This window comes from Paroedura picta, chromosome 12 (genome assembly GCF_049243985.1).
Source record: "Paroedura picta isolate Pp20150507F chromosome 12, Ppicta_v3.0, whole genome shotgun sequence".
Classification (NCBI taxonomy): domain Eukaryota; kingdom Metazoa; phylum Chordata; class Lepidosauria; order Squamata; family Gekkonidae; genus Paroedura; species Paroedura picta.
The window spans coordinates 26,319,799-26,343,288 of record NC_135380.1 but is presented as its reverse complement, the minus strand read 5'-3'; the positions used below and the strand labels follow the sequence as shown (position 1 = coordinate 26,343,288).

The following is a 23,490-nucleotide window of genomic DNA, read 5'->3' as shown; positions in this document are numbered from 1 at the left end:
TATAGAAGTCTATGGAACTCTGTGGGACATCTTGTGCTGTTGCTTGTCTGAATCAGCCAACTCCTAGCAGCACCCCTAACAAACTAAACACAGTCCTATTCTGGTTCTCTGTGAGGGATTGAATGCATGTTGTCCTAATGACTGCAATATCTCTTGTCATTAAATGCAACACTTAAGGTGTAGGAACTGGAAAAGTACCCTATTGCTGCTGCTGTGTTTCCCCAGTCATGTGTGTCATATACTGGTTATTGTCCATTTTACCCTCTGACTTTTACACACTGATGTCTTGGCTCTTTTCAGGCATCCTTCCTGCAGTACAGTAACAAGGAGGTTCCCAATTCTTGCTGTAATGCGGGCCACATGCAAGGCCTTCGCAAGATCACCAGCAACAATTACCAGTGCATATCCAGCTGTTCCTCTATGCTATTGTCTTGAATGTACTTTTGAAACATTTTGATGGGAACATCCACATCTGGTGTAGCCATCTCAGTGCCATAGAGGTGGGAATATTCTACCTATCATTCTGCCGCAGTCAGGAATCTTTCTGACAACCTCTGTAGTTTTCTGCATAACTTCCTCCCCTCTTAAAATTGGAATAAAAGTGTTTACTTGTTCCATAGCTGTGCCTTATGGCACATGAAGGATTAATGGGATTTTATTCCAGCATTAGCCTTCATGGACTGGAGCCCGCTCTTTCAGATGCTGTAGTTGTATATTGCTGTAGTCCACAAAAGTTAATGCTGAAATAAAATGTTGTTAACCTTTAAGGATTCACAAGCCTCCTGTTTACTGCAAAAGAGCTACTCTTCTGGAATTTTTCCTCCAAGCTATTCAAGCGTAAGAGTTCAATCCTGTCTGTTTCCATCTCCAAATACTATTGCTAGCCAGACCTTTCCCACTCCGATGGTTGGCTTACTGGATAATTGTCTCTACGGATCTCTCTCTGCTGATCTACTAGACACTTTGTTTACTGTCATGACATTCATTCTTGTTTCTTTGGCTGTCTTTGCAAAAATCTTGGTCCCCTCAGGGAGATGAGCATGAGCACTTGTTGACCAGCTCTTCCCAGTGGGGTTTGGAGGTGGCTAGCTACCTGGTGTGATTAGAACTGAGTCATCCCTGCCTGTCCCTACTGTTTTTCTTGACAAAAGCTTTGCTGTCTTTGTTTAGACTGCTCGGCACAAATCTCTTCTCTTCTGACTTGGTGAGTATTTACAATGCAGCTAAATGGGATGTAATCTGGAGAAATATGATTGGTGAGTAGCCATGTGTTTGCTAAGGTTTGTGTGCAAGTGGCTGGCAAGGCTGCTATGGAAGTTCTTTTTTTCCTTGTTTGTAATTGTTCTTTTGACATTGTTCTTGAGAAACATAGGGGACCAACAAATTATGCTGGCGAAAGCTTAGAATGGCAGCCATTTTAGGGTGGTCAATTAACATGCATTAGGCTCTTTACTATTCTGATAAAAACAGATTTTGTTCCTGGACTGTCTAGACCTTCGAGAGTTCTGCTTTGCTTTCAGAATTGTCTTTGATCACTTTCACAGACAGTTTTATTTCTCCCATGTTTTTGTGAATAACAACTGAATTTCAAGGGGATTGATTGGCTGTTTTGGCAAAGAATTATCATTGGCTGTATTTGGATGTGTGACACAGTTTACTAATATAACAGAATTAATTTTTGCTATATATTCTCATGGTCATGTAAGGAGTTCTTAGTCTGATGAAGAGTGCTTGCACTTGAAAGTTGACGCCCTGAATAAATCTTTGTTGGTCTTAAAGGTGCTACTGGACTCTGATTCTATTGTGCTACTTCAGACCAACACGGCTACCGATTTGAATTTGTCTAACCAATCGCTTTCCTTATTTCAGCAATCTAAAATGCAAAGAGGAAAACTGAAGAACCTTATTCTGACCCAGTGAGATGGGATGGCCTAAATTGCTTGTGCTATTATATTTCCCACACAGTTATTGTTTGCAAGTTTGGGATAAAAGGATTTGACCACTGGTGGCATACTCACCATGACTTGCATGTGGATTTTTGAGTTGTGTCTGTTCTGGGCAAACCTCCATAGAAACAATAGAAGCACATCATGCTGTGTGCTGTGACTGTTGGCACGTGAGGATTATTATCAGTCAGGTGTGTTTGGGTATAAAACATGCATTTACCACATGCAGAGAATTGCCAGATTATCATTTGGAGGTGGGGATGTCAGGCCTGAAGCTTTAAAGCATCCAAAAAGAGATATACCAGGCTCAATAACAAAAAAACAAATATTGGAAAATCAGAAATGTTAGCATTCAGGCATATTAATGATCCTGCCATTGATTCCAATGGATTTCATTACTATGAACTTCACTTGGTAAATGTGAAAACAAGATTTAACCTCCAGCCAACAGGCATGGTGTAATAGTGACAGTGTTGAACTTCGATCTGGAAGACCCAGTTTCAAATCTTCATCCCACAATGGAAGCTCACAGGGTGACTTTGACCAGTCAATCTCTCAACCCAACATTATTTCATAAGGTGGTTGTGAGAATAAAACAGAGAAAAACAATGTTGTAATCTGCTTTGTTTCCACATTTGAAAGGAAAGCAGGATATAAATATCTAAATACGTAAGTTTAATTGTCTCTTTATTCTAGGGGACAGCAGGGCATCACCCTCCCCTAAGATTTGCTTCTTCACAGTATACAGTTCCCATGGGGAATGAGGTAGGCAAAAAAAGGAAAGGGGCTCAAGGGAGCTCCTTACGCACAGAATTATGAGGTTTTTGTGATCACAAGAGGAGATACTGCACCCAGGGCTATTATGTAGATTTCTTGCTGAGGCAGTTCATCCTGTAGGTAAGCTTCAACAAGCTTTGAAGGAAGCTCACAATAGGGGGATTATGTGCACATAATACAGGCCCAGGTAGGAGCTTGTAGGGGGTGGCCATCAAAGACCTCCCAAGAAGTCTGAGAAAACCTGTTGCTTGCAATCCAACCACTTGCAATTTTAAAATTAGCTTCAAGGTGAGCAGGAACTCATAAACTCCCCACCCCGTTCCTCGTTGTACAATGTGTTTTACAGAGGGATTCAAAAGGCATTTTAATCCTTCAGTGCTCCTTGTGAAAGAGACATTTTTCAACTGCAAACAAAAGACTGGATGCCGCATTGAAAACTCACTATGTGAGTCACCTCCATTCAGAGACAGAGAAACACTTCAAACAGCACAACCGAGGGAGGGGGAGAGCGAGAGAGAGACCTTCCTTGTAAGAGTGGGGAAGGTCATCTACACAGGAGGCATTAGAGATATTAATCTTCCCCCCCTCCTCTTAGCAAAGGTTATAGATAAATAGTTTTCCCCTCCCAGCTCTCTAATTCAAGGCCCCAGTAGAAAGAAATCCTACCAACTGGTGGATTTGTAGTTTGTGCTATATCAATTCATCCCAAGGGGGCATATTTAGTCCTAACTGACCTTCAGGAGCAGCAGCCATCAAAGAGGAGCCCTCCCCCCTTATAATTCACACCCACTGCCTCTACATTCCACACTCTCCGCACAAGCAGTCATTTGGAAAAGAAATGGGCAACTTCTCTGGTTCCAAGCAGGGCTTGCATTGCTTCTAACCAAGAAGGTTCTGTGGAAAAGAAGATGCAAAAGATCTCTTGTCTCCATTGAAGATTTTTATTGTGATCCAGAAATACTTTTCTGGACAATGAAGGGGCTTTTGAAGGGCATTGATGTGACCATCATGAATCTTGGGTGATGAGATTTAGACTGACAGGGACTCAGAAACTTTGTAGGAGTGAGGAAACCATTAAGGTAGTCTACTCCTGGAGATTTATGGATTGCTGATGGGAGAATTTCCAGCTGGCATGTCTGTTACTCCCCTCAGAGCCCTGTTAATTTATGTGGAATATGGAGATGGCTTTGATAGTTGGCATGATCACTTCTGGATACCTTCTTCCTTCTTGTAGAGCTCAGTCAAGTTTATGGTCTACCAAGGAGCTTGAAGGATTGAAGTAATCTGGCAGCCTATTAATCGCATAGGTGGGAGAAATTCAATAGAACACAGATCTTACTCTGAAGGGGTGGTTGCTGTGAACTGACCTTTACCCTCATTATGCTTGTGTAAAGCCATCCTGCTGTGCTCCGTTGGACAATGAGTGGGCTTCGCAGCCTCACCACTGAAGAAATGAACATGATACATTCTATAGTTCACTGTGATTTTTTTTGCAAGGTATTTAGCAGTCAAAATTGCTTGTATGTATGACTTACACTCTACAAAGTTTCAGCATGGTAATCAAAGCTCAGTCAAATTGTGTTTGCTTGGATGAATTTCAATTACCGCAGCACAAGTATGTGGACAAGCTGCTTGGTGGGGTTTGCCCTACCACTATTGTATTTAACCCTTGCCCTTCATTATTTATTACATTTAACCCAAGGGGATTATTGCCCTGCTGGTTCCAGGGGAGTAATAAATACTTCACTGCAAGAGTGAGTAGTGCCAGATGCCTTAAAAGCAGTCATGAAAACTCTCCTTAAAAAGCTATCTTAGGACACAAAATATCATTGCCACTGTTAATCAGGCAGCAGATTTCCCCCTTTTTGAACTAGGTACTTGAATGACACCAATCCATTCCAGTCTTCTGTGGATAGCCTAGATCTGTTTCAGTCTGGGTTCTTGCGTAGACAAACTGCTTTGAACATTGTTATGAGCAGATTTCACTGATCAAAAAAAAAAAAACCCTCTGCCAACTCAGGTAGGCATAAACAGGATCCTAGATGAACACAGCTGAGAAAGGGTAACCTCAGCCATCTCATCAGCCAGTTCTTGGTGCAGGCCACATGAGCACTTTTATCAAAGTTCATATCTATGGGTTTGGACATCAAGATTCCTGGACAAAAATGTGTCCACATAGCATTATTTAAACCATGGCCGAAATAATGATTGATAGATTCAGCAATTGGTGTTTGAGTTTTAGAATGATGCATAAACTGGGCTTAAAAGGAACAGCAGTGGTAGATTTTTTTTTTTTGTCTGGGGTGGGGAAAGGCTTACACGTGTTTCAGACTGAAGAGTTTGGTTTGGCCCAAGCTGAAGAGCACCAAGGTCAGCTCACCACCAGACCAGACAGTGGGAGCAAGATCCTGTTTTCTTCCCTACAGGGGTTGAGTAGCAAGCCATTGTGGCTTTGGCATGCCAGGAAATGTGGGAAGGCCATGAGTGACACTTGCGGCCTTCCGAGATGATGAAGGGAAATAGATTTTATTCTTCCATCTCTTATGGTATAATTTCCTCCCTTCACAAAATGCATAGGAGAGGTAATCATGCCACAGGAGGAGTCCTTGCTCATTGTTATTTTTATCAATGGAGAGCAGATTGGATAAAGCAGTGCTTTAACCGAAAGGAAATGTCTGGCTTTCTTATTTCTGTTTTCCCTCCCTTTAAATGATAATACTTTAAAAAAATATATTTAGGCAAGTATACTACTCCTTGCTAAGCACCCACTTACTTTGCTTGCAAGGTGAGGTCCTGGTGAGCATAATTATGAAAATTAAGCCACCATTGTTATCATGGTGTTTGCAAAGAGGACTTAGCCATCTCAGCTGCACAGAACTGGGCTGTGGAAAGAATTCAACAGCATTGTGAACGTCAGCATTTCAGCAAACCTGAACATTAGGGCCTACCACCAGTTCTCTAGGCATCTGACGTTTGACCCTTTCAAAAGCGATGATGGATCTCTTCCCCCTTCCTGTTTTTGTTTCCTAATTTTCTTCAATTCAGCATCTGAGGGGGGCTCATTAGATAGTTCCACTGTTTTTGTTTGCACGCCTAGGCAATCATTGTTTTAAGATCCAGACCCCAACCAGATGTATAGCATAGCAGTGCTGCTTGTCCTCTTTATGCAAAGTCTACCCATCTGAAAGGAACCTTACATCATCTGTCAGAGTGAAAGCAATAGAATTGTTAATAGGGGGATAGTAAGCCCCATGTGGCTTCCATTGAGAGGTAACTTCCAGTTTGCTTTGGAGGTCCAATGTGATCACAGAGTCCCTGAAACAGCATGACATTGGTTGAGTAAGCCACAAGCTTGCTTGAACCCAAGCCGGTCCACAAATTCATGGTGACAGCAGTTTGCATGTGAGGAGCCAGTTTCACTGTCCTTCTCTGTTTAGGTACAGCTCCTGAGGGGTCAATAATCAATGCTTGCAGTAGCTCTTTGAGTCCCAAGAGGCTGGAGCAGTAAGCTGCCCTTGGAAAAGCTGTTTCACCAGCTACTCATGAAAGGTCCTTTGTCAGAAAGCTGTAGGTGTTTGGCTTGATGCTGCCTCCAGAGAGAAGCGAAATGTGGTCTCAGGAAAGGATACTGGAAACATTTACCAGGCAGGAACTGAAAATTCAGGCAGGAACTGTTGCATTCGGGGCTTACAGGATTTTGTTCTGTGACCAGGCAGGGCTCTGATTAAGGCCAGACCACAGGAAAAACTGAACTTCTCAAAGAAAGGGAGTCATGGCCCAAGGTGCATGCTCAAGTATAGAAACCTTGCTCTGGATTCCACATTGTTTACTCAATGGTAGGTGGAGGAAGTGCTGAGACGTCTCTGTTTTACAATGATGTCTGTTTCAGGGCTGATCCCAGCCACGGAAAGAAGGGGGGAGGAAGGCTGTAGGCAAGTCACAAATGGTTGTTTTTGCCAGCTTCCCACCTCTGCTGCTACACCATGTCTCGTATTCAGTGTTTGTTATTACTATTGATGTGATGTTTGTGTTGAAAAATACCCAAGTGTGGGTCTTACAAGGAGATGTTGTTCTTTTTGTGGGTTCATCATGCAAACAGTCACAGAGTCTTCTGCATAGCCAGCTCCCACTGTTGTCGCTGCCTAAAGGTGTGGATTTTGTTAGGCAGAGATGAGGTAAGATTGTGGAAATATATGAACTCTGGAGGTTGGAGTAGGAGAAGGGTCTATATATATTGAACTCAATCACATTTGCTCTTTAATGCAGCGGAGATCTTCACAAGTCCCTTGTGCTTTCCATCTGACCCTATTGTTAATGCTCATGAAACCTACTAATTCTTCCCTGCCCACCCCTCAACCCCCATTCTGCTTAAGTCCTGTGAACTAAGTTTGGGTTGTGCAACCCCCTCCCTGATTCCGGCAAGACGCTTTCTCATGTTGATGGAACAACAAAGGAGTATTTCTCTGAGAGGGGAAGCGGTAAACGTTTATGTGTGTTCAGAGGTTCTTGGGTACAGCCAGTTGCCCAGTTACAAGGTGGCAACATGGCTCTGTTAAATTATCTTGCCAGTCTGTAACTCGCTAACAGGCTGTATCAAGTGCCCCTCCTTTACTACTAGATCTGTTGTTTTATTTGTTAATCAAATTTCTATTTATTAATCGAATTATATACGGCCCCTCTCGGACTCACCATCTCTGAGAAGTTAACAACAGTTGAACTTACATTATAAGAAGAGTCGGTTCTTATATGCCGCTTTTCTCTACCAGGAGTCTCAAAGCGGCTTACAATCTCCTTCTCTTCCTCTCCCCACAACAGGCATCCTGTGAGGTAGGTAGGGCTGAGAAAGCCCTGATATCACTGCTCAGTCAGAACAGCACTATCGGGGCTGTGAAGGAGCAGGGAATCAAACCTGGCTCGCCAGATTAGAAGCCACCACTCTTAACCACTACACCAACAATAATACAATAAAATTTATGTTAACAATAAAAAAATGTCAGCCATACTTTAAAATCATAACTAAAAATTAAAAACAGCTATCAGCACCAACAGTAATTACTTCCATTAATGGTCAATTTATTAGCATAGATGTTGAGTAAGAGGTAAAGAATCAGGAGGAGGAGGACATGAGGGGAGGGGCAGTTATGGAATGATTGTGGAACTACAGCATTTCAATAGTTAGCAGAATAGCTTTCCTGCTCTCCGGTGTCCTGACCCTTGGAACCTTATGGGCAAAAAGTTGAATCTTCTAAGCCATGTTGTTTGGACTTTCTCCTGGTTGGGCTGCTGTCTTGGTTTGGTATGGAAACTGGATTGCAGATGTTCATCCTCTACTGGTCGTCCTCCCCCAGGAAGCAGATTACACTTCCTTTTAATAGCCTGTCCATGCTCCTAGGCCAGGATCTCTTCCTCCTGCTTTTATGCCAGTGTACCAAAGGATTAGTTATTTCTGTGCTTGTAGCTGATGGTGCCCATTAGGCCCATTATGCATGGCCGCCAAAACGGCGATTTCGGGTCACATGGAAAACGCGGAGGGGGAAGCACACCGGTTATGCGCGGGGCGGGGCGCGACGGCGGCAAAACCCAGAGTAACCGATTATGCATGCGGGGAAGTGACATGGAGAATTTCCCTGAACTGACCACGCTGGTAAAAGGCACCAGAGCTGCAACTGGGTCTCTAGAGCATTTCACTGTGTGTGCTCCTGTATTTTCACATTGTGTAGAAGGTGGCATGTGCAGAACAGCAAACCGCCTCGTTCATCAGGAAAAGCCAAACAAGCACAATCGTTTTTACCTTCTGTATTTTTCCCTATGAGAGTGGTAGCCCAGCCATTTGCTTTGATTCATTATCTCAGTCCATACCACACTTCCAGTATAATGTCTGTGACATCTTAACCCTTAAAGATGAGAAGAAATCACTCTGCATTGCATCAGTCCTGTGGGGTCATTCTTTTTTCCATAGGGCAACCTACCTTGCATGAAGGGAATGAGATATTTCAGTTCTTCTTAGCCAAGAGGAATCTGCATATATCCAGGCACAGAGCTAAAAGGATCTGGTTGCATCATCTGAGAGATTCCCAGTACTTGTGAGCAACATTCCTTTCAAGGTGAGCAGGCCCTAGCAGGTAGATAAAAGATTCAAGGAACCCTAAGAGAAATTGTCACTCAGACCTGGTTAACCTACTAATCAAATGTATTTTTAAAGAGGTATCTTACCAACAGTGGTTGCCAGGAAGAACAGAGCAAGGTCAGTGGGAAAAGAATCAGAAGTGAATCAAGTCTTTCCTGAGACAAACATCTGCAATAATGACTAAAAAGATGGCCAGCTAAGTTTGTAATTGGATCTCATTGACACTTCTTAGAAGTCAAAAGAGCCAGGAAAATTGCCCAGTTTTCCCAAGCCCAGCTTGATTCTGGGGCTGCCCTACAGGGCAATTTGTATCTCACAATATATATTGTGACAATATATATTGGACTATATATTGTTTGTAGTATTTTACTATATGTGTTTATGCATTTTTATATATAAAAATCTTTCTAGGGACTACTGACTATTTCCTTGAAATGTATACTATCTGTATTATCTTTAGTCTTTCAGATACATTTTAAACTTGTTTTAAGCGTGTGTGTGTGTGTGTATACACACATACATACATACAGAGAGAGAGACTATATTTATTAAAGCAGAATTATTCTAAGATTGTGTAAAATGTTATATCTCCAACTTTAAAAATTTTTTTAGTTTGGTGGGATGACCTCCTTCAGGTTCAACTCCATAGATGCTTTACCCAGTTATTTGGCAGGTTTGTTCGCATCTTGAAGGTCTGAGATAATGGAGTTATATGAGAACAGGGGACTCTGGGTTGTCAGTTGCAAAACAAGGATAACTTCTAGCACTCCTGGAAACCTGGATCCTATTGTTTGGGATGTTTCCTGCTAGGTGTTGCCACTCACACCCCTGTTATTTAATATTCTTTAAATCCACTAAATGAGATCATCCAGAGGTTTGTTGATGACACGCAGCTTTACTTCTCTTTATATAAGCCTCCAGAAGCAGTCTGTGCTGAGCCAGTGCCTGGATATTGTGGTTAAACAGCTGAGGAGGACAAATGGAAGCTGAACCAAGATAAGATGGCCCTGTTGCTTGTTGATGTATTGGAACAAATTATGTTACCTGCCTTGGTGAGTCTATCTTTGTTAAAAGCTTAGAAGTTTTGCTGGACATGGTTATGGGACAAACAAGTTGTTTTGCTTGCAAAGACTCCTCCCCCCTGCTCCATCTTCAATTAGATTGTAAATTATCTTCCCTTCATTGCTCAGCCAGTCTAGCCACACTAAATCAAGAACCTCAAGACTATTGTAATGTGCTTTATAAGGAGCTGCCCTTGAAGACAGCACAGCAGCTACAGTGGTTTCAAACTGCAGCACCCTGTTGAACTGTGTGCCTGAAAGACCCTCTCTCCTCATATAAACCTGTGTGGGAAGTTCAGTCATCTCAGCAGGATCATCTATCTGTGTCCACTGGAAAAATTGTAAAAACTCCCAGTGTTCAATCACAGACTTTTGCTGTGTCTACCCCTGTGTCATAGAACAGTCTTCTGCGATTGACTGAGAAGATGTCTCGCTTTTAATTCTTTAGGAAGCAGTGCAAAGGCCAAATCATACCGGACCCTTTGAGGCTATTTTGTAGTGCCATCCTAAACAAGAGTGACACACTACTGCGTCCACTTAAGTCAGTGGATTTGGAAGGTTAAAGCTCCGTTTAGATGGGCACTGTTAGTCATTCAGCAAGTTGTTTGTCTGTTTTCCTCTGGCTGTTGTGGAATGTATTTTCTTTAAAGATGATCTAATGTGATTTGTTACTTTAATTCTTTTCTGCATGCTGCCTTGAATTGGTGCTGAAGGGATGTGGTGTGGACTAGCTAGAAGGCAGGCAGCGTAACCCCTTCCAATCCATCAACAAGCATCAATGCCATCTTATCTGGATTCAGATTCTGCTTGACCACTCTCAGCTGTTTGACCACAGCATCCAGGCTTAGCACAGCAAGCTGTAAGGACTAGCTAGGCAGAAGCCAGCTACTTCATCCTTCCAGTGGTTCCGAGGACTGAATTGTGTGTTGTAGCCAACATGGCAAGGAGTGTCAACAGTACCACATGACAGTAAATAAGCAGTCAACAGGTGAGTCACACAGGTATGACAACATGAATTCTGCCCTCCTCGAGGTTACGTGTGCCCTTGGTGACAAGCACATAAATAATAAAAGGGGTCAAGTCTGCTTGATGAAAGAGCAATTTGTTCTTTGCTTGGATTTTCCAACAGCTGCATGGCACAACAGCTCTTATCAACTTCTGATATAGAATTTGTTACCCCTTAGATTACTTAGTGTTAGGAGAGTGGGCCATGGAAGTTTTAAGTTTCTGATGACTCAGGTGAGCCTGAAGAGATCCAGCAGCTGAGTAGTTGAAAAACAGAAAAACTTTTTCAAATTTATCCCTAGAACCAATCACATACAATTTGTAAATTCTGCATCTATTTCTTCCTCATGACTCCAATCTGGTTTGCTCTGGGAAGCAATCAATCCCATCAGATCATGGAAGCTAATCAAGGTTGGTCCTGGTTAGCAGGGCTAGTCAACCTGTGGTCCTCCAGATGTCCATGGACTACAATTCCCATGAGCCCCTGCCAGCATTTGCTGGCAGGGGCTCATGGGAATTGTAGTCCATGGACATCTGGAGGACCACAGGTTGACTAGCCCTGCTGGTTAGCACTTAGAAGGATGACTTCCAAGTAATACCAAGGTCACAACGTGGGAGCAGGCAATGGCAAAACACCTCCAAACATCTTTTGCCTGGCAGCTGGATAATCTTAGAATCTTCTGGGTATATTACACATGCCATATAATCATATAATTCTTCCTTAGAGGGAAGGAGGTTGTAAATTGAGCAGTCATCTCGTGGTGGGTTGATTATTATTGTTGAGTTTCCGTTTCTTTTAAATGCTCGATGAGTGTACATTTTGTTAGGAGCGAGGATTTGGTGCATGTTTTATAAATGGCTTGGGGGGCATTTTTCTTGGACGTTGGCTGTTGGTTGTATGTCTCCTTTTGATATGAATGTGTGCATTTTGGTATGTAGGCTTGAATTTTAATTTTTAAAATTTTTTTAAAAATAAAATAATGTAATTCTTCCTGACACAATCTGTATTGTATCTCCTATTGGCATTTGCCTATTTGCTATACCTGGTTTTGGACAGTATTTCTGAGAATTAGAACTCACTGAATGTTGTAACTTGGAACATTACAGCATTTGGGGACTTGTAGGTACTGTGACAATACAAGTGTCATTTTTAACCTCTCAACACAAAACAACCTATCTACAAGCCTGGATATTGTGAGTTGTATAATTTGAAGTCAAGGACAAAGGCTTTTCTATCTTCTGTGCAAAATACCTCCTGTGTCCCTGAAAACAGGGAAAGAGTTGGAGTGCACAATGGTACCTTGAAGGCTTCCAAGCACACTCACATTTTCTTTGTTTTTACAGCAAATACCTGAAAATGAGCTGTGAGCTGCTAACAAATACTTGCAATTCTGGCCAGGAATAGAAGCTATCAGCTCTCAAGGCCTTTCCTCACAACTGCAGATGTGGCTTCTGCCTTAGTCATGAAGTGCTGTGCTGACCCTGTGTCATCTCATTTTGTAGTGCTGAGGGTTGAGCTTGCCTGGTCAGAGAGGACTTAAACCAGGGCTCTGCAACCAATCTAGACCCAGATGTATTTCCTTATCAAACCAAATAGGGCTCTAACCAACTGCACAGGATGCATCTCTGTATATTATTTATATAGAGACTTCATATGTGTCAATTACTTATTAAGGACTCACAATAGCCAATGTTTGGGTCACAGAACCTTTATGGATAATTGGCATATCCATAATGTTAAGGTATATATTTGCAATTGTGCAAATGGACTTATCTTGCCTCTTGGTTGATTTCTGAAGTAGTTTGGCTGTTCTATAACACATTGCTGGACTTACTTAAATGCTGTGACCTTCTCATTTTATATCTGAGCTATTTTTTAAAGGTTGTCTTCTGTGCCAAGCTGTTTTAAGGAACCAGTAGGCTAAAGCGCAAGGTTAGACATTTCTTTCTGGGAAGCAGCATGGCCCTCACCTTTCCAGTAGTAGAGGTCTGGGAATTAGTCCCAGAAGCAGTTTGTCTTTAGCCATATGAACTAATTAAAATGTATGAAGGCGTGAAATATTCTTATGGCTCAAAGTAAAGCTATGACAGAAAACCTTTCTGACAAAAAAAGTAAAACAGCCAGGTGCCAAATGGCGACAAGAAAAAATGTGCAGCACATGACCCCCTCGTCCCGGCAATTTTTACTGAGTATTTGGCCAAGAGTTAAGTGAAAGTTGCTTATGCCTTCCAAGTGGCTTTCCCAGCTTTTCCTTTACTCTTTGACTGGTTTTTCTTCCATACTGCAATGTAAAAATAACTCAGCCTGTAATTACTGGCCCCATGGCTAACACCCTTATCCTTCACACAGCAAAGGGTGTTGTTTTTAACTCACACCTATTGGCACACTAGATCATGCACCAGACACTGAATAGATTAAATGTGCAACATGACAATCCAAGTTGGGGCGTACTCATTAAAAATACCTTAATGATGCTGTGCACTTAACAAGCCGAGGAAATGCTCACAGTGATTCAGTCTTCACCTCTCAGGAAAGTCAAGTCTTCACTTGACTTTTAGGACACTCAGCAGTCATGGCCCCAGACTAACTCTGTTTAAGGAAACTGCCCATCTTGTTTCCCCTGTACAGATGCTTCCTTCAGATGTGATCATTTCAAAGCAGCTCAGAATTGTCTTCCTTCATTGCACAGTGTCTGAGCAGTTGCTAAGAAGCCCTGGGAAGGATAGCACATAGTTGGCCCCACTAAAATACAGGCCAAGAAATAGCTCTCTTCTGACTGCTCATAGAAGAAGGAAGGTAACTGGATTTCCGGCTAAATACTAGGTATAATCAAGGTAGCCCCTGAAGTTGTGCTTGTAGCTGCGAGAAAGCATTTGGATTATCATTCAAAGTGGTTTAAGAGTACTATATGTTCATTTGTAATCTTCTTGCTAATGGAGCCCAGAGGAAACTTTTGGCTGTTTTCTGTGATCAGATCCAATACACCCCTCCATTGCGTAATGATCAGCTGAACAGGTGCCACAAGTGTGTGCCCATCAAAACCTGACCTGGGTAGAAGACACCTCACATCTACATTAACCACGGCTATCTTTGTGGCCTTGTACAAATTGTTCTCGCCAGGCTATTTCTGTAGTCTGTCACATGGAAACAATTGGAATGTACCAAATGATATGATAAGAGCAATATAAGTATAAACCAATTCAATACATCAACAACTATCCATTTCTTCCCTCCACACCCTCCCAGGCTGTTGCTGCAGAATCTCAGTCTGGTCTCCTGCAGGACAAAGTTCAGAGACCTCACAAAGCAATCAGTCATTAGAGATCTGGCAACCAATGTCCTGTTGCCACTGTCTGGACCATTAACTCAAGCAGGAAGGCCCAAAACGGAAGAGTTAAGGTCCATTAGTCCCGTCTTGGTATGCTTGATGAGACACATGTCCAGTACAACATTGCTTTATTAATGGCAACAGGCCTTCCTGTGCTTGATAGCATTTCATTGGGTCTTCAGTCTCCATTGCTAGAGTCCATCTACTGTATGGCTATGGGTCTGGTGTGCATTATGCTAGCCGATTTGAATGTGACTTATTTATAAGCAAGTTCAGCACTCAAATATTCTCATTTTAAATATAGATTTGCTGCAGATAAATGTAGAGGTAGAACTAGCTGCCCCAGAATGGGTTGCAGAATGCTTTCTGATAAATGGGGATATAATTGGAGATAGATTCTGAGAGGTGGTTCACAACTTGACTGAACACTTTTGCTGCCTTAGTTCTGCTGAGAAAATTCACAACCCGATCTGTCCAGTTCAAGGCTGGAACCCGTACCTTCTTGGGAATACTGTCAACATTATGGCATGCTATTGCAAGGATATGACTCCCAATGGGGAAGGATCTCCCCAACTTCAAAAAGGATTAGAAGAGCTTCACTGGAAATCACATTTTCAACCAGGGTTCCATGGTGCCCTTAGGTTAATACGAACATTCGCCAGGAGAACCATGAAACTTTATGACCTCCCAGCTCCCTAAGTTTATGACCTTCTCACACAAGACAGTTCCCCTCACTCTGAAAATGGGAGTGTCATGAGTCAGTCACATGTAACCGATCTGCTATATGATGCATCTTGCATCCTTCATTGCATAATGTTCAAAATCAATCTCTTATTTTTGAGTGATAAAACAGGAGAGAATAGGTCTGGATTTATTTATGTTTCTATGTATGCTTGTATTGGCAGGGCAGTGGCACTGCGCTTGGGTTCTGGAATGTAAAGGTTAATATAGCACAGCATTAAGAGCGGGGAGATAACAAGTTTTTACATGGGGAAGCAAGAAGAGGGAGTTGGGGGTCTAATATATGTTACTAGGGTTCCTCAACCCAAAAATGTGCTGAAAATCACTGGTCTAGGGATGTCAATCACTATGACTACAAGCATCCTACCTTTATAGTAGGAAACATCCTTTTAAAAAATATAATTCAAATAGTGCTAATCAGGGCTCCAGTTTGGGGGCAGAATTTTCAATGAGTCCAGAGATGAGAGCTAAGTATTCGTGGCCGCTCTGATTACCCCTTGGCTCTCTGCCCCAAAGGAATTATTTCCAGGAAGGAAGAATGCAGATGTAGTTACAACACAGTGCCGGGCGCTGAGTTCATTTGACTCTATGGAGCATAGAAAGAGATCCCCCCCCCTTTCCGGGTCCATCTCATGATTAATATCTGATCCGATGTTCATAGTAGCACCACCACCAAAGAAACTGCAGTTCTTGGTGTTGCCTATCCTTGGCTCCCATCCCAAGACATCTGGTAAATGATTCATTCCCAGTGATTTAGCTGGGATTGAGGATTCTGCATCAAACCAGTTTGTGTGGTGTCACATGCTCTGGCTGGCATCAGTCCTGCCGAGAGTCACTGGGTACAAGCAGTTGGCAGGGACAAAGACAGGAGGCCAATCTGGTTATAGCACCCCCGGAGCCGAACTGGTCATCAGCCTTGTCAGTTACACTAAAACAACATTTTAGTACAGGTTGCCTGTGCCAGGACTTGCTGGAATGACTCTTGCAACCGATTTGCAGTGTCAGGGCTCAACCAACAGACATGAAATGGGGCAGATGGGATTCCAAAGATGAATGCATGTGCTGAGGTCCCTGCCTTTTGGATGCCCAAGGAGAGGCAAGAGAAAGAAGAGCTTAATTTCTTTCGCCAGGACTTCTGTCTCTGGGGCCTATACAGCACCCCTTTTCTGTCCATGATCACATGGTCACTGCTCCAGAACCAGAACTGCTCCAGAACCTTAGCTGTGTGATCAGAATGCCCCGTTAAGATTTAGGTTTATTTGCACCAGGGCTTTTGGAGCACGGTGCCGTTTCATAAGAACATAAGAAGAGCCCTGCTGGATCAGATCAGTAGTTCAACTAGTCCACCATCCTCTCACACAGGGAGAGCAGTTTGCCAGCTAATGTTAGAACAGAATGCATTGCACCAGATTAAGAAAAAGTGTCTAAGTGTAGAGTTGTAAGTAATCGGAAGACAACTCCTGAGGTAGACCCAGTAAGAATAACAACGGAGGAAGATCAGCTATAAAACGGGCTTCTATCTAGATGCCTGTCATCTGCTTATGTACAGCTGTTGGCCTGTCTACAGGATTACTAAGCTAGGACTCTTGACTGCTTGTTTTCATCTCATTATATAAGCTGTTCTGCAGCATGATATGGCTAGGACGTTCTCAAATTTATGTTACAGGCTCATATTAACTTGTGACATCCTCAACATTTATCCAATTAATGGTCATATATAATGTAATTGCAATTATTACAAAATACAGGAACCATTAATCACGGTGATTGCTTTTGGGTTTTTTTACACTATTATCCCATGTTGTTACACAGTGACCAACCAGTTTCTCTGGAGGGATAACAACAGGGCAGTGGCTACAGTCTTCCCCTGACATTGTTTCCTGGCAATTGCTGACTTCCTCTGAACATGGAGGCTCCCTTTACTCCCCATAGTGAGTATCCAATGATAGACCTGTCCTCCATTAATCTGTGTAAAGTTGTCTGTGCTTGTGGCCTTTACTACATTCTCTCACTGCAAATTCCACCTTTTAATCTCACGCAGTGTAAAGAAATATTCCCTTTTGTCCATCCTGAATCTACTGCACACCAGCATCATTGGATGTCCTCGAGTTCTAGTATTTTGGGAACAGGAGACAAGGCTGTCTTTTGTCAACTCAATCCACTCCATGCAGAATTGTGTAAACCTCTATCATGTCCTCTAGTCATTTATTTTCTAAACTAAAAAGATCTCAGACTCTTCACCCTTTCCGTATAGAAAAGGTGCTCCAGTCTCCTAATCATCTTGATCACCCTCTTCTGTACTTTTTCTAGCTCTGCAAGAGACATAAGTGCACCTGTTACAAAGAATCCAGCCACCTTGAGGGACCATCTCAAGGCAGTGGATCTTCTGTTGTAAGGAAATGATGTTTTCCCAGAAATTAAGTTACCAGAGTTTACCTCTAAACTTTATAATGACACAGAGGAGAACATATCCAAGATTCCCAGGGGTTCTCCCACCAAACCCAGGCTCACTGCATCACATGCCCTCCAGTCTAACTGTGGGACACAGTCTCTGCTCCCCCAAGAGGAAGTTCTGCTGTATCTGGACATTAGGGCTGCATGGGCAGTGAAACAACATTTACCTTTTAATTTAAAAACAAACATTCCAAGATGCTACATTCCTGCTCTTTACCACTACAAAAGCATTAGGGGGAGGAGCTCTCTTTTTCAGAGGTTTCCCAGGCAATCTATTCATAACCACATTTGTTGCTCCTTTTGCTACAAGGGACTTAGGAAACTTCAGGCACATAACCCATGGAATTTACAATTTCTCAGCATGCCAGTGCAATGCATCTACAATAGGAAAAAATGCATTTTTTCCTCTCTGCCAGCAGGTCTATTCTGATTTGGTATAGTCTAGAATGCAGTTATGTAAGTGTCAGAAAGTGCCCCTCCTATGCCCTGATGATGACTGACAATGATGGCCCAGCTCTCCCCCCCCCCAGTGTTATGTTAACCTTCATCCTCAGTGTGGAAAGTTTTGCCTCCAGCAGCTAGTCTTCACCTCCATTCATCTAAGTGAAAGCGACAGTTTGAACTTCCATGAGAGGGGTGAGGGAAAGAGGACAACTACCCAGCAGATATTTCATTACTGCCTTTGAAGTGCAACATGCAAGACAAAAGGCTTCAACGTAGGGTGTGGGAGGATACTTTGAATTGGCATCTGTATGTCCTGAGACTCCTGTGACAACACAGATATTTCAAGCCCCTTTTCCTGTAGCAACTGACCAAGAGTTAAGCCAAGTGTTTTCAAAAGGCTTTAGTTGCCCAGCAGTACAACCATGCGACCTACAGGCTCAGAAAACAGTGATTTATAAACAACTATATGAAGGGGCACCAAGTATTCCTTTGTTTGGTCTACATCTAACTCCTTTTCAATTCCAAGCCAAGACACAAGTCCTTTGAGTTTCTACTAGCAAACTTTGCATCCTTGAAGCAGGAGGTCCTCCCAGTCCCTGGTGACTGGTCCATGGGAATCACTGGCTAGGAACCCACATGAGCTAGGCCAGAAGTCCAATTCAGCCTTGGTTCAGGGATCCACAGGAGCTATATCCAGCCACAGCTACAGATATTTATAGATAACTTTTGTAGGAACGGTCTGCACTTCCATCTTGACAGGGCATTTGTACAAGAAGGAGAGAAGCACCTCTGTGTAGCCAATCAGGAAATAGAACTTAGAGGGTGGCAGCTTCTGCACAAAGATGGCACAGATGATCAAAGTATTGGCACGGCGCTTCAGCACAATTTCATTGGCAAGACAGCCATGGAAGGTACCATAAATGAACCTGCGAATGAAGACATCCTCCAATGTGCGCTCGGCAGCTCCACCCTCGCCATCCAGATTACCTACAGGGCAGGTAGGGAGACATAGAGCATAATGAGGGACAAGGCCAGTGTCGTGGTTAGAGATGGATTAGGACTGAGAAGATCCAGAGTTCAAATCTATTTGACCATGAAGCTCCAGACCCTCTTTCTTACAGGACTGTTGTAGGAATAAACCAGAAACGGAAGAACCATGCTGTTGGTAGGTGGAAATGGCAAGACACCATTCTGTTTGCTTCCCGATCAGGATACTTTCTTTTGAATAAACATGCACTGGGTCAATATGCAAAGACTTTTGCCCGCTCGAAAAGCCCAGCCAAAGATGAAAGCTATTCCTGTTAGCTTCTTAACTGCAGCTTTCACTTTGTGCCAAAATGGGTTATCTAGTCAAGCTGTGGCTCAGACTACATTCTGGGCGCCAGCCCACAAATTCTCTGTCATGGAAGAATCACCAACACTGCTACATCCCACTGAGAAATGCAGGATGATTCATTGGGCAGCAAATCTTCCTCTTGAAAGAAAAACTGCAAGTGTGGGGGGGAGCAATCACTTACTGGGAAGAGAATCCCCAGTGTATTATTTTATACTGCTATATGATTTATATTGGTACATCCTATGGCTATACACAAGAAATTCAAATACGACTACTTCATTCACTGGGAAAGGATGGCAATCAACCAAAGAGAAGCCTTGCTAGAGCAAAGCAATGTTGGGCTTTTGCTGCAGCACCTTCTCAGCACCTCCTTTTCAATGGTGATTTTAGGAGAAGGAAACAGAATTTGGGCAGCCAGTTTGCACATTCCCTCCCCCCTTCACTCACTTGTGTGTTGGGAGAGCCACCCCTTGCGATGCGCAATATGATGGGGTGGGTGGGCTTCCTCATACGTCACAGGCTTATCCCCTTTCCCACCACGAACCCGACCCGCTTGGGTCTGCAAGACAAGAATGGAAGGATTATTATAATGGAAAGGGAAACGTGTTTAGTGCATGATATGCTTTCTGCACCTTCAGTAGCAAAACCCATTTTAATAGCCTCAGCAGACATAGTAAATTATGCTGGAATGAAAAAAGTCTGACAAATGTAACAAACAAATCAGCTCAAATTAGCCTTCCAATAGGTTCAATTTTATACTATAATAATAAAATACAACCCCAGTTAGGATTCTGTGTGCATGGAGAATTCCAGCTTCTCCCCCTTGCCCATCTCCTAAGGTTAGCTTCTCCACTAGGCTACAGTGAGCTCAGGGCTGCTCTCCAGCAAAAACAAGGGCAGGATCATACATCACAAGCTTCCTTTTAGCTAACATAAGGGGGGCTGCATCCCCATGATAAAGCATCTTCCTGATGTTCAGAGGGTCCAGGGTTCAATCTCCACTTAAAAGGAATGAGAAAGATGTCAGCCAGACCCTAGAGAGCATGGTCAGACAACCCTGATAGACCAATAGTCTGATTCTGTATAAGGCAGGTTTATGTGTATGGGTCTGTAATTAGAGCAAAGTACCAAAATCTCAACAGAAAACATTTAACAAAAATTATCAAGTAGTTTCAGATAATCAATACCTACTTTATAAGCGATCTATTTATCTAGTGGGTACATTTTTAAAAGCTAGTTGACCAACCATTCCCTAGAACACAATGGATATTTCTTTCTGCAATTTCTACAACTTCCCCATACCAAACATCCATGTGAGCACTGGATCCCTCAGTCTCTTACCTTGTGACAGGTAGCTGTGGTCTGGAAGCCCTGCCTTGAACAAAGTATCCAGGAAATACCATCAAATTTTCCTGTAAAGGCCTGAAAAAGTACAGTACAATTTGTAAGAGTCACATAGTTGCAGGCAGTGAAAAATATCCAACAGCTTCCCTACTTGCTAGGGTTCAGACTTACAGGGGTACCAATACTTCACAAGGGTGGGGTACCATTTGAGATGATCTGCCCCACAGCCTAATGGATGCAACAGGTTTTCAGGTTGGGGAATTTTCCTGCTGATATGACTGGTGCACCAGTTCATGCCCTAATTGACCTTTGGAATGGAAAAATGACTTGGGCAACTGACATGATGTAGCCTCTCTCAGGTCAACAAGCTAGGGCAGTCCCTTGGTTTACTGAGGGACTGCAGACTATGAAAAAAATGGGAGACAGAGCAATGATTGAGAAAGACACAGGACAAATATGACAAGGCACGAGCTAGAGCTCATTTGAAAGCCTACTAAATGGTGGTGATGGTGGCAAAGAAACAATACTTTCCCACTACAATTGTATCCATACAATATAGATTTGCAGAACTCCAGGTGGTCAGGGGTCTATTAGGTTCTGGTGAGCAGGAGGAGGTGGACTGTGCTGCTACAGCTGCTATCATTTTGCAGATAAAATCTCTCACACTAACTTATCAGTTAGTCCGAGGGTGCCAATTTGTCCACTTGTGCCAATTTTTGAGGATGTAAACAAAATTCGGGAAAGTTTGAGACCTCTCACCTGTTTGTATGACCCTGTACTGCCTAAATCTGCCTGGCGTGGGAATGGTGTGATACATTGTGGATGCTCCCCAGGTAGTGGTGCATTCAATTCTACAGAAACTTGCTCTGGACTCAGGATAGTTGAATAATTGCTATCCAGACTCAAATGTACCATTCTTGAGCAATGTGACTGAATGAGTGATGACTGGCCAACTTCAGAGACTCCTGAATTAAAGCAGATTGTTTAGAAACATTCCAATCTGGTTTCAGACCTAGTTATAGCACTGGTTACTCTGATGTAACAAATGTAACAAACAAATCAGCTCAAATTAGCCTTCCAATAGGTTCAATTTTATACTATAATAATAAAATACAACCCCAGTTAGGATTGTATATATGCCATAAGATGGACAGGGGAATGTGACTGTTAATTCTCTCACTAGCTTTTGATACCATCAGTCATGGAATCCTTCTGGGTTGTCTTTTAGCACAGGGAAGCACGGTTCTGCAATGGTTCCGGTCCAACTTTAAGGGTAGGTTTTAGACTGTGCTACACATGCACCACTGCAGTTCTTCTTTAACACTTTCATCTCCCAAGACTTTAGTTTGAAATACATACCTTCAAATATATACTCCATCTTTCTCTACCCATTCACACTGAGTAGAAATATTGTTGCCAACATGGCTTTATAAAGTTGTGGAGAAAGACTGGATAACTATAAGCTGTGGAGAAAGACTGGATAACTATAAGGGTTTCTTTTTTTTTTTTTGGGGGGGGGGTAAACTGCATTGTTGTATTCATTCTTTTATATGGGAAAGGGGTATTGAGAAAACTATTTCTCTGCCTGAAATTCTAGAGAGTTGTAGTCAGTCAGAGAAGACAATACAGAATTATATATGACCAGATAGATTTGTTTTACTAAGCTCTTTACCAGCTGGTATTTATTGCCATGTATCCTTGAAGAAAGGACAGTATTTATTTAAGGCTCTCTAATATTATCATCAGGAATATTTTCCAGTCACTCTTTTCCCACAGTTTCCCCCATACACTGTGTGGTGAAATGATTAAGAGCAGAAGCCTCTAACCTGGATAACCAAGTTTGATTCTCAACTCCTCCACATGAAGCAGGGATTCCTGCATTATGCAGGTGATTGGACTAGATGACCCTGAAGGTCCCTTCCAACCAGTGCTTGCTGGGTGACCTTGAGTCAGTCACAATTCTCTCAACCCTAGATACCTCACATGGTGGGGAGGGGAAGGGCAGGCCAATTAATTGTAAGCCACCTTAACACTCAAAGTAGGGAAAAACTGGATATAAAAACTTACTGTTCTTCTACTCATGATTATGTATACCACTATTCCTTTAGCTTCTATGTTTTTTCAAAAAGACCAAGAAAAGCTCCAGGAACTAGTCTTACAGCAGATAAAGCTTTCCATCTTTTTTAACAGCAAGGGAGTGAAGCTGCACATTGTACATGACGCAATTTATTTCACATCTCTTTAGTTTTTTTTCCCTGACCTGCTATTTTACATCTATTGAGTCCTGGGGCAAAGCTGATCTACTGTTCATTTGTTAAGCACATTCCGTACTAACAATAAGAGAAAGCAAAAGCAAGCGCTTTCTAAAACGTATGCGGGTTTTTCCATTTCTCTCACTTTTAAAATTCTTTCCACTTGAGAAATAAGCCAACACTAAAGGTCTCTTCAGTCACCTTTCCCCGGTATATGCATGGGTGCACCACCCGGAAGCCAAGGGGGAGGCAAGTTCCACTAGCCGGGACCTCTTGACCTAGAACCCAGGCAACCAGTTCCGCTCGTTAGGTGTAAACCCGGGACCTCCCTACGCATCCAACAAACAAAAAAGGACGCGCGAGGACGCTTTGCGATGCATGTGACCCAAGAACGAAGGGAGCCGGGCCGCCTAGGGCAACGCACCCCAATAAGATCAAAAAGCACAGCCCGCTCTCCACAGCTTCCCCGCCCCCCAAAATGACGCTAAAGGAAGACTAAAACGACCCTAACTTGCCTGTAAGCCCCGCCACGCCGGTCTCCACAAGGGCGCCGCCATTTTGAAAGATACAACACGACAGCGCAGGCGCGGACCTGTTCTCGCGACAAACAAAGGAGTCGTCGATCAATCCCTGGTGGCGACAGAGGGGGCGCCCGGCCCTCAGAAAGCACCGCA

The 23,490-nt window shown here is 42.9% G+C and overlaps 1 protein-coding gene and 1 long non-coding RNA gene across 6 annotated transcripts; one reads left to right on the top strand and one right to left on the bottom strand.

Moving 5' to 3' along the window:
* Positions 1-223: 223 nt before the first annotated feature.
* On the top strand, positions 224-17,437 carry LOC143821962 (uncharacterized). Of its 5 annotated transcripts, XR_013225996.1 has the most exons (7): positions 224-500; positions 1,171-1,204; positions 8,683-8,827; positions 9,765-10,899; positions 12,261-13,713; positions 16,799-16,917; positions 17,297-17,437. It is a non-coding gene; the product is annotated as an uncharacterized LOC143821962 (long non-coding RNA). The 5 variants fall into 5 exon arrangements; XR_013225995.1 differs by having other exon boundaries at positions 224-1,204; XR_013225997.1 differs by lacking the exons at positions 224-500; positions 1,171-1,204 and having other exon boundaries at positions 8,206-8,827; positions 9,765-9,902; positions 10,625-10,899.
* Positions 17,438-18,269: 832 nt separating this feature from the next.
* MRPS24 (mitochondrial ribosomal protein S24) lies at positions 18,270-23,483 on the bottom strand. The gene is made up of 4 exons (XM_077306508.1): positions 23,332-23,483; positions 20,562-20,642; positions 19,668-19,779; positions 18,270-18,871 (listed from the first exon to the last, which is right to left on the bottom strand). The coding sequence occupies exons 1-4, from the start codon at positions 23,371-23,373 to the stop codon at positions 18,588-18,590; spliced, it is 519 nt and encodes a 172-aa protein (XP_077162623.1). The 5' UTR covers positions 23,374-23,483; the 3' UTR covers positions 18,270-18,587.
* Positions 23,484-23,490: the final 7 nt, after the last annotated feature.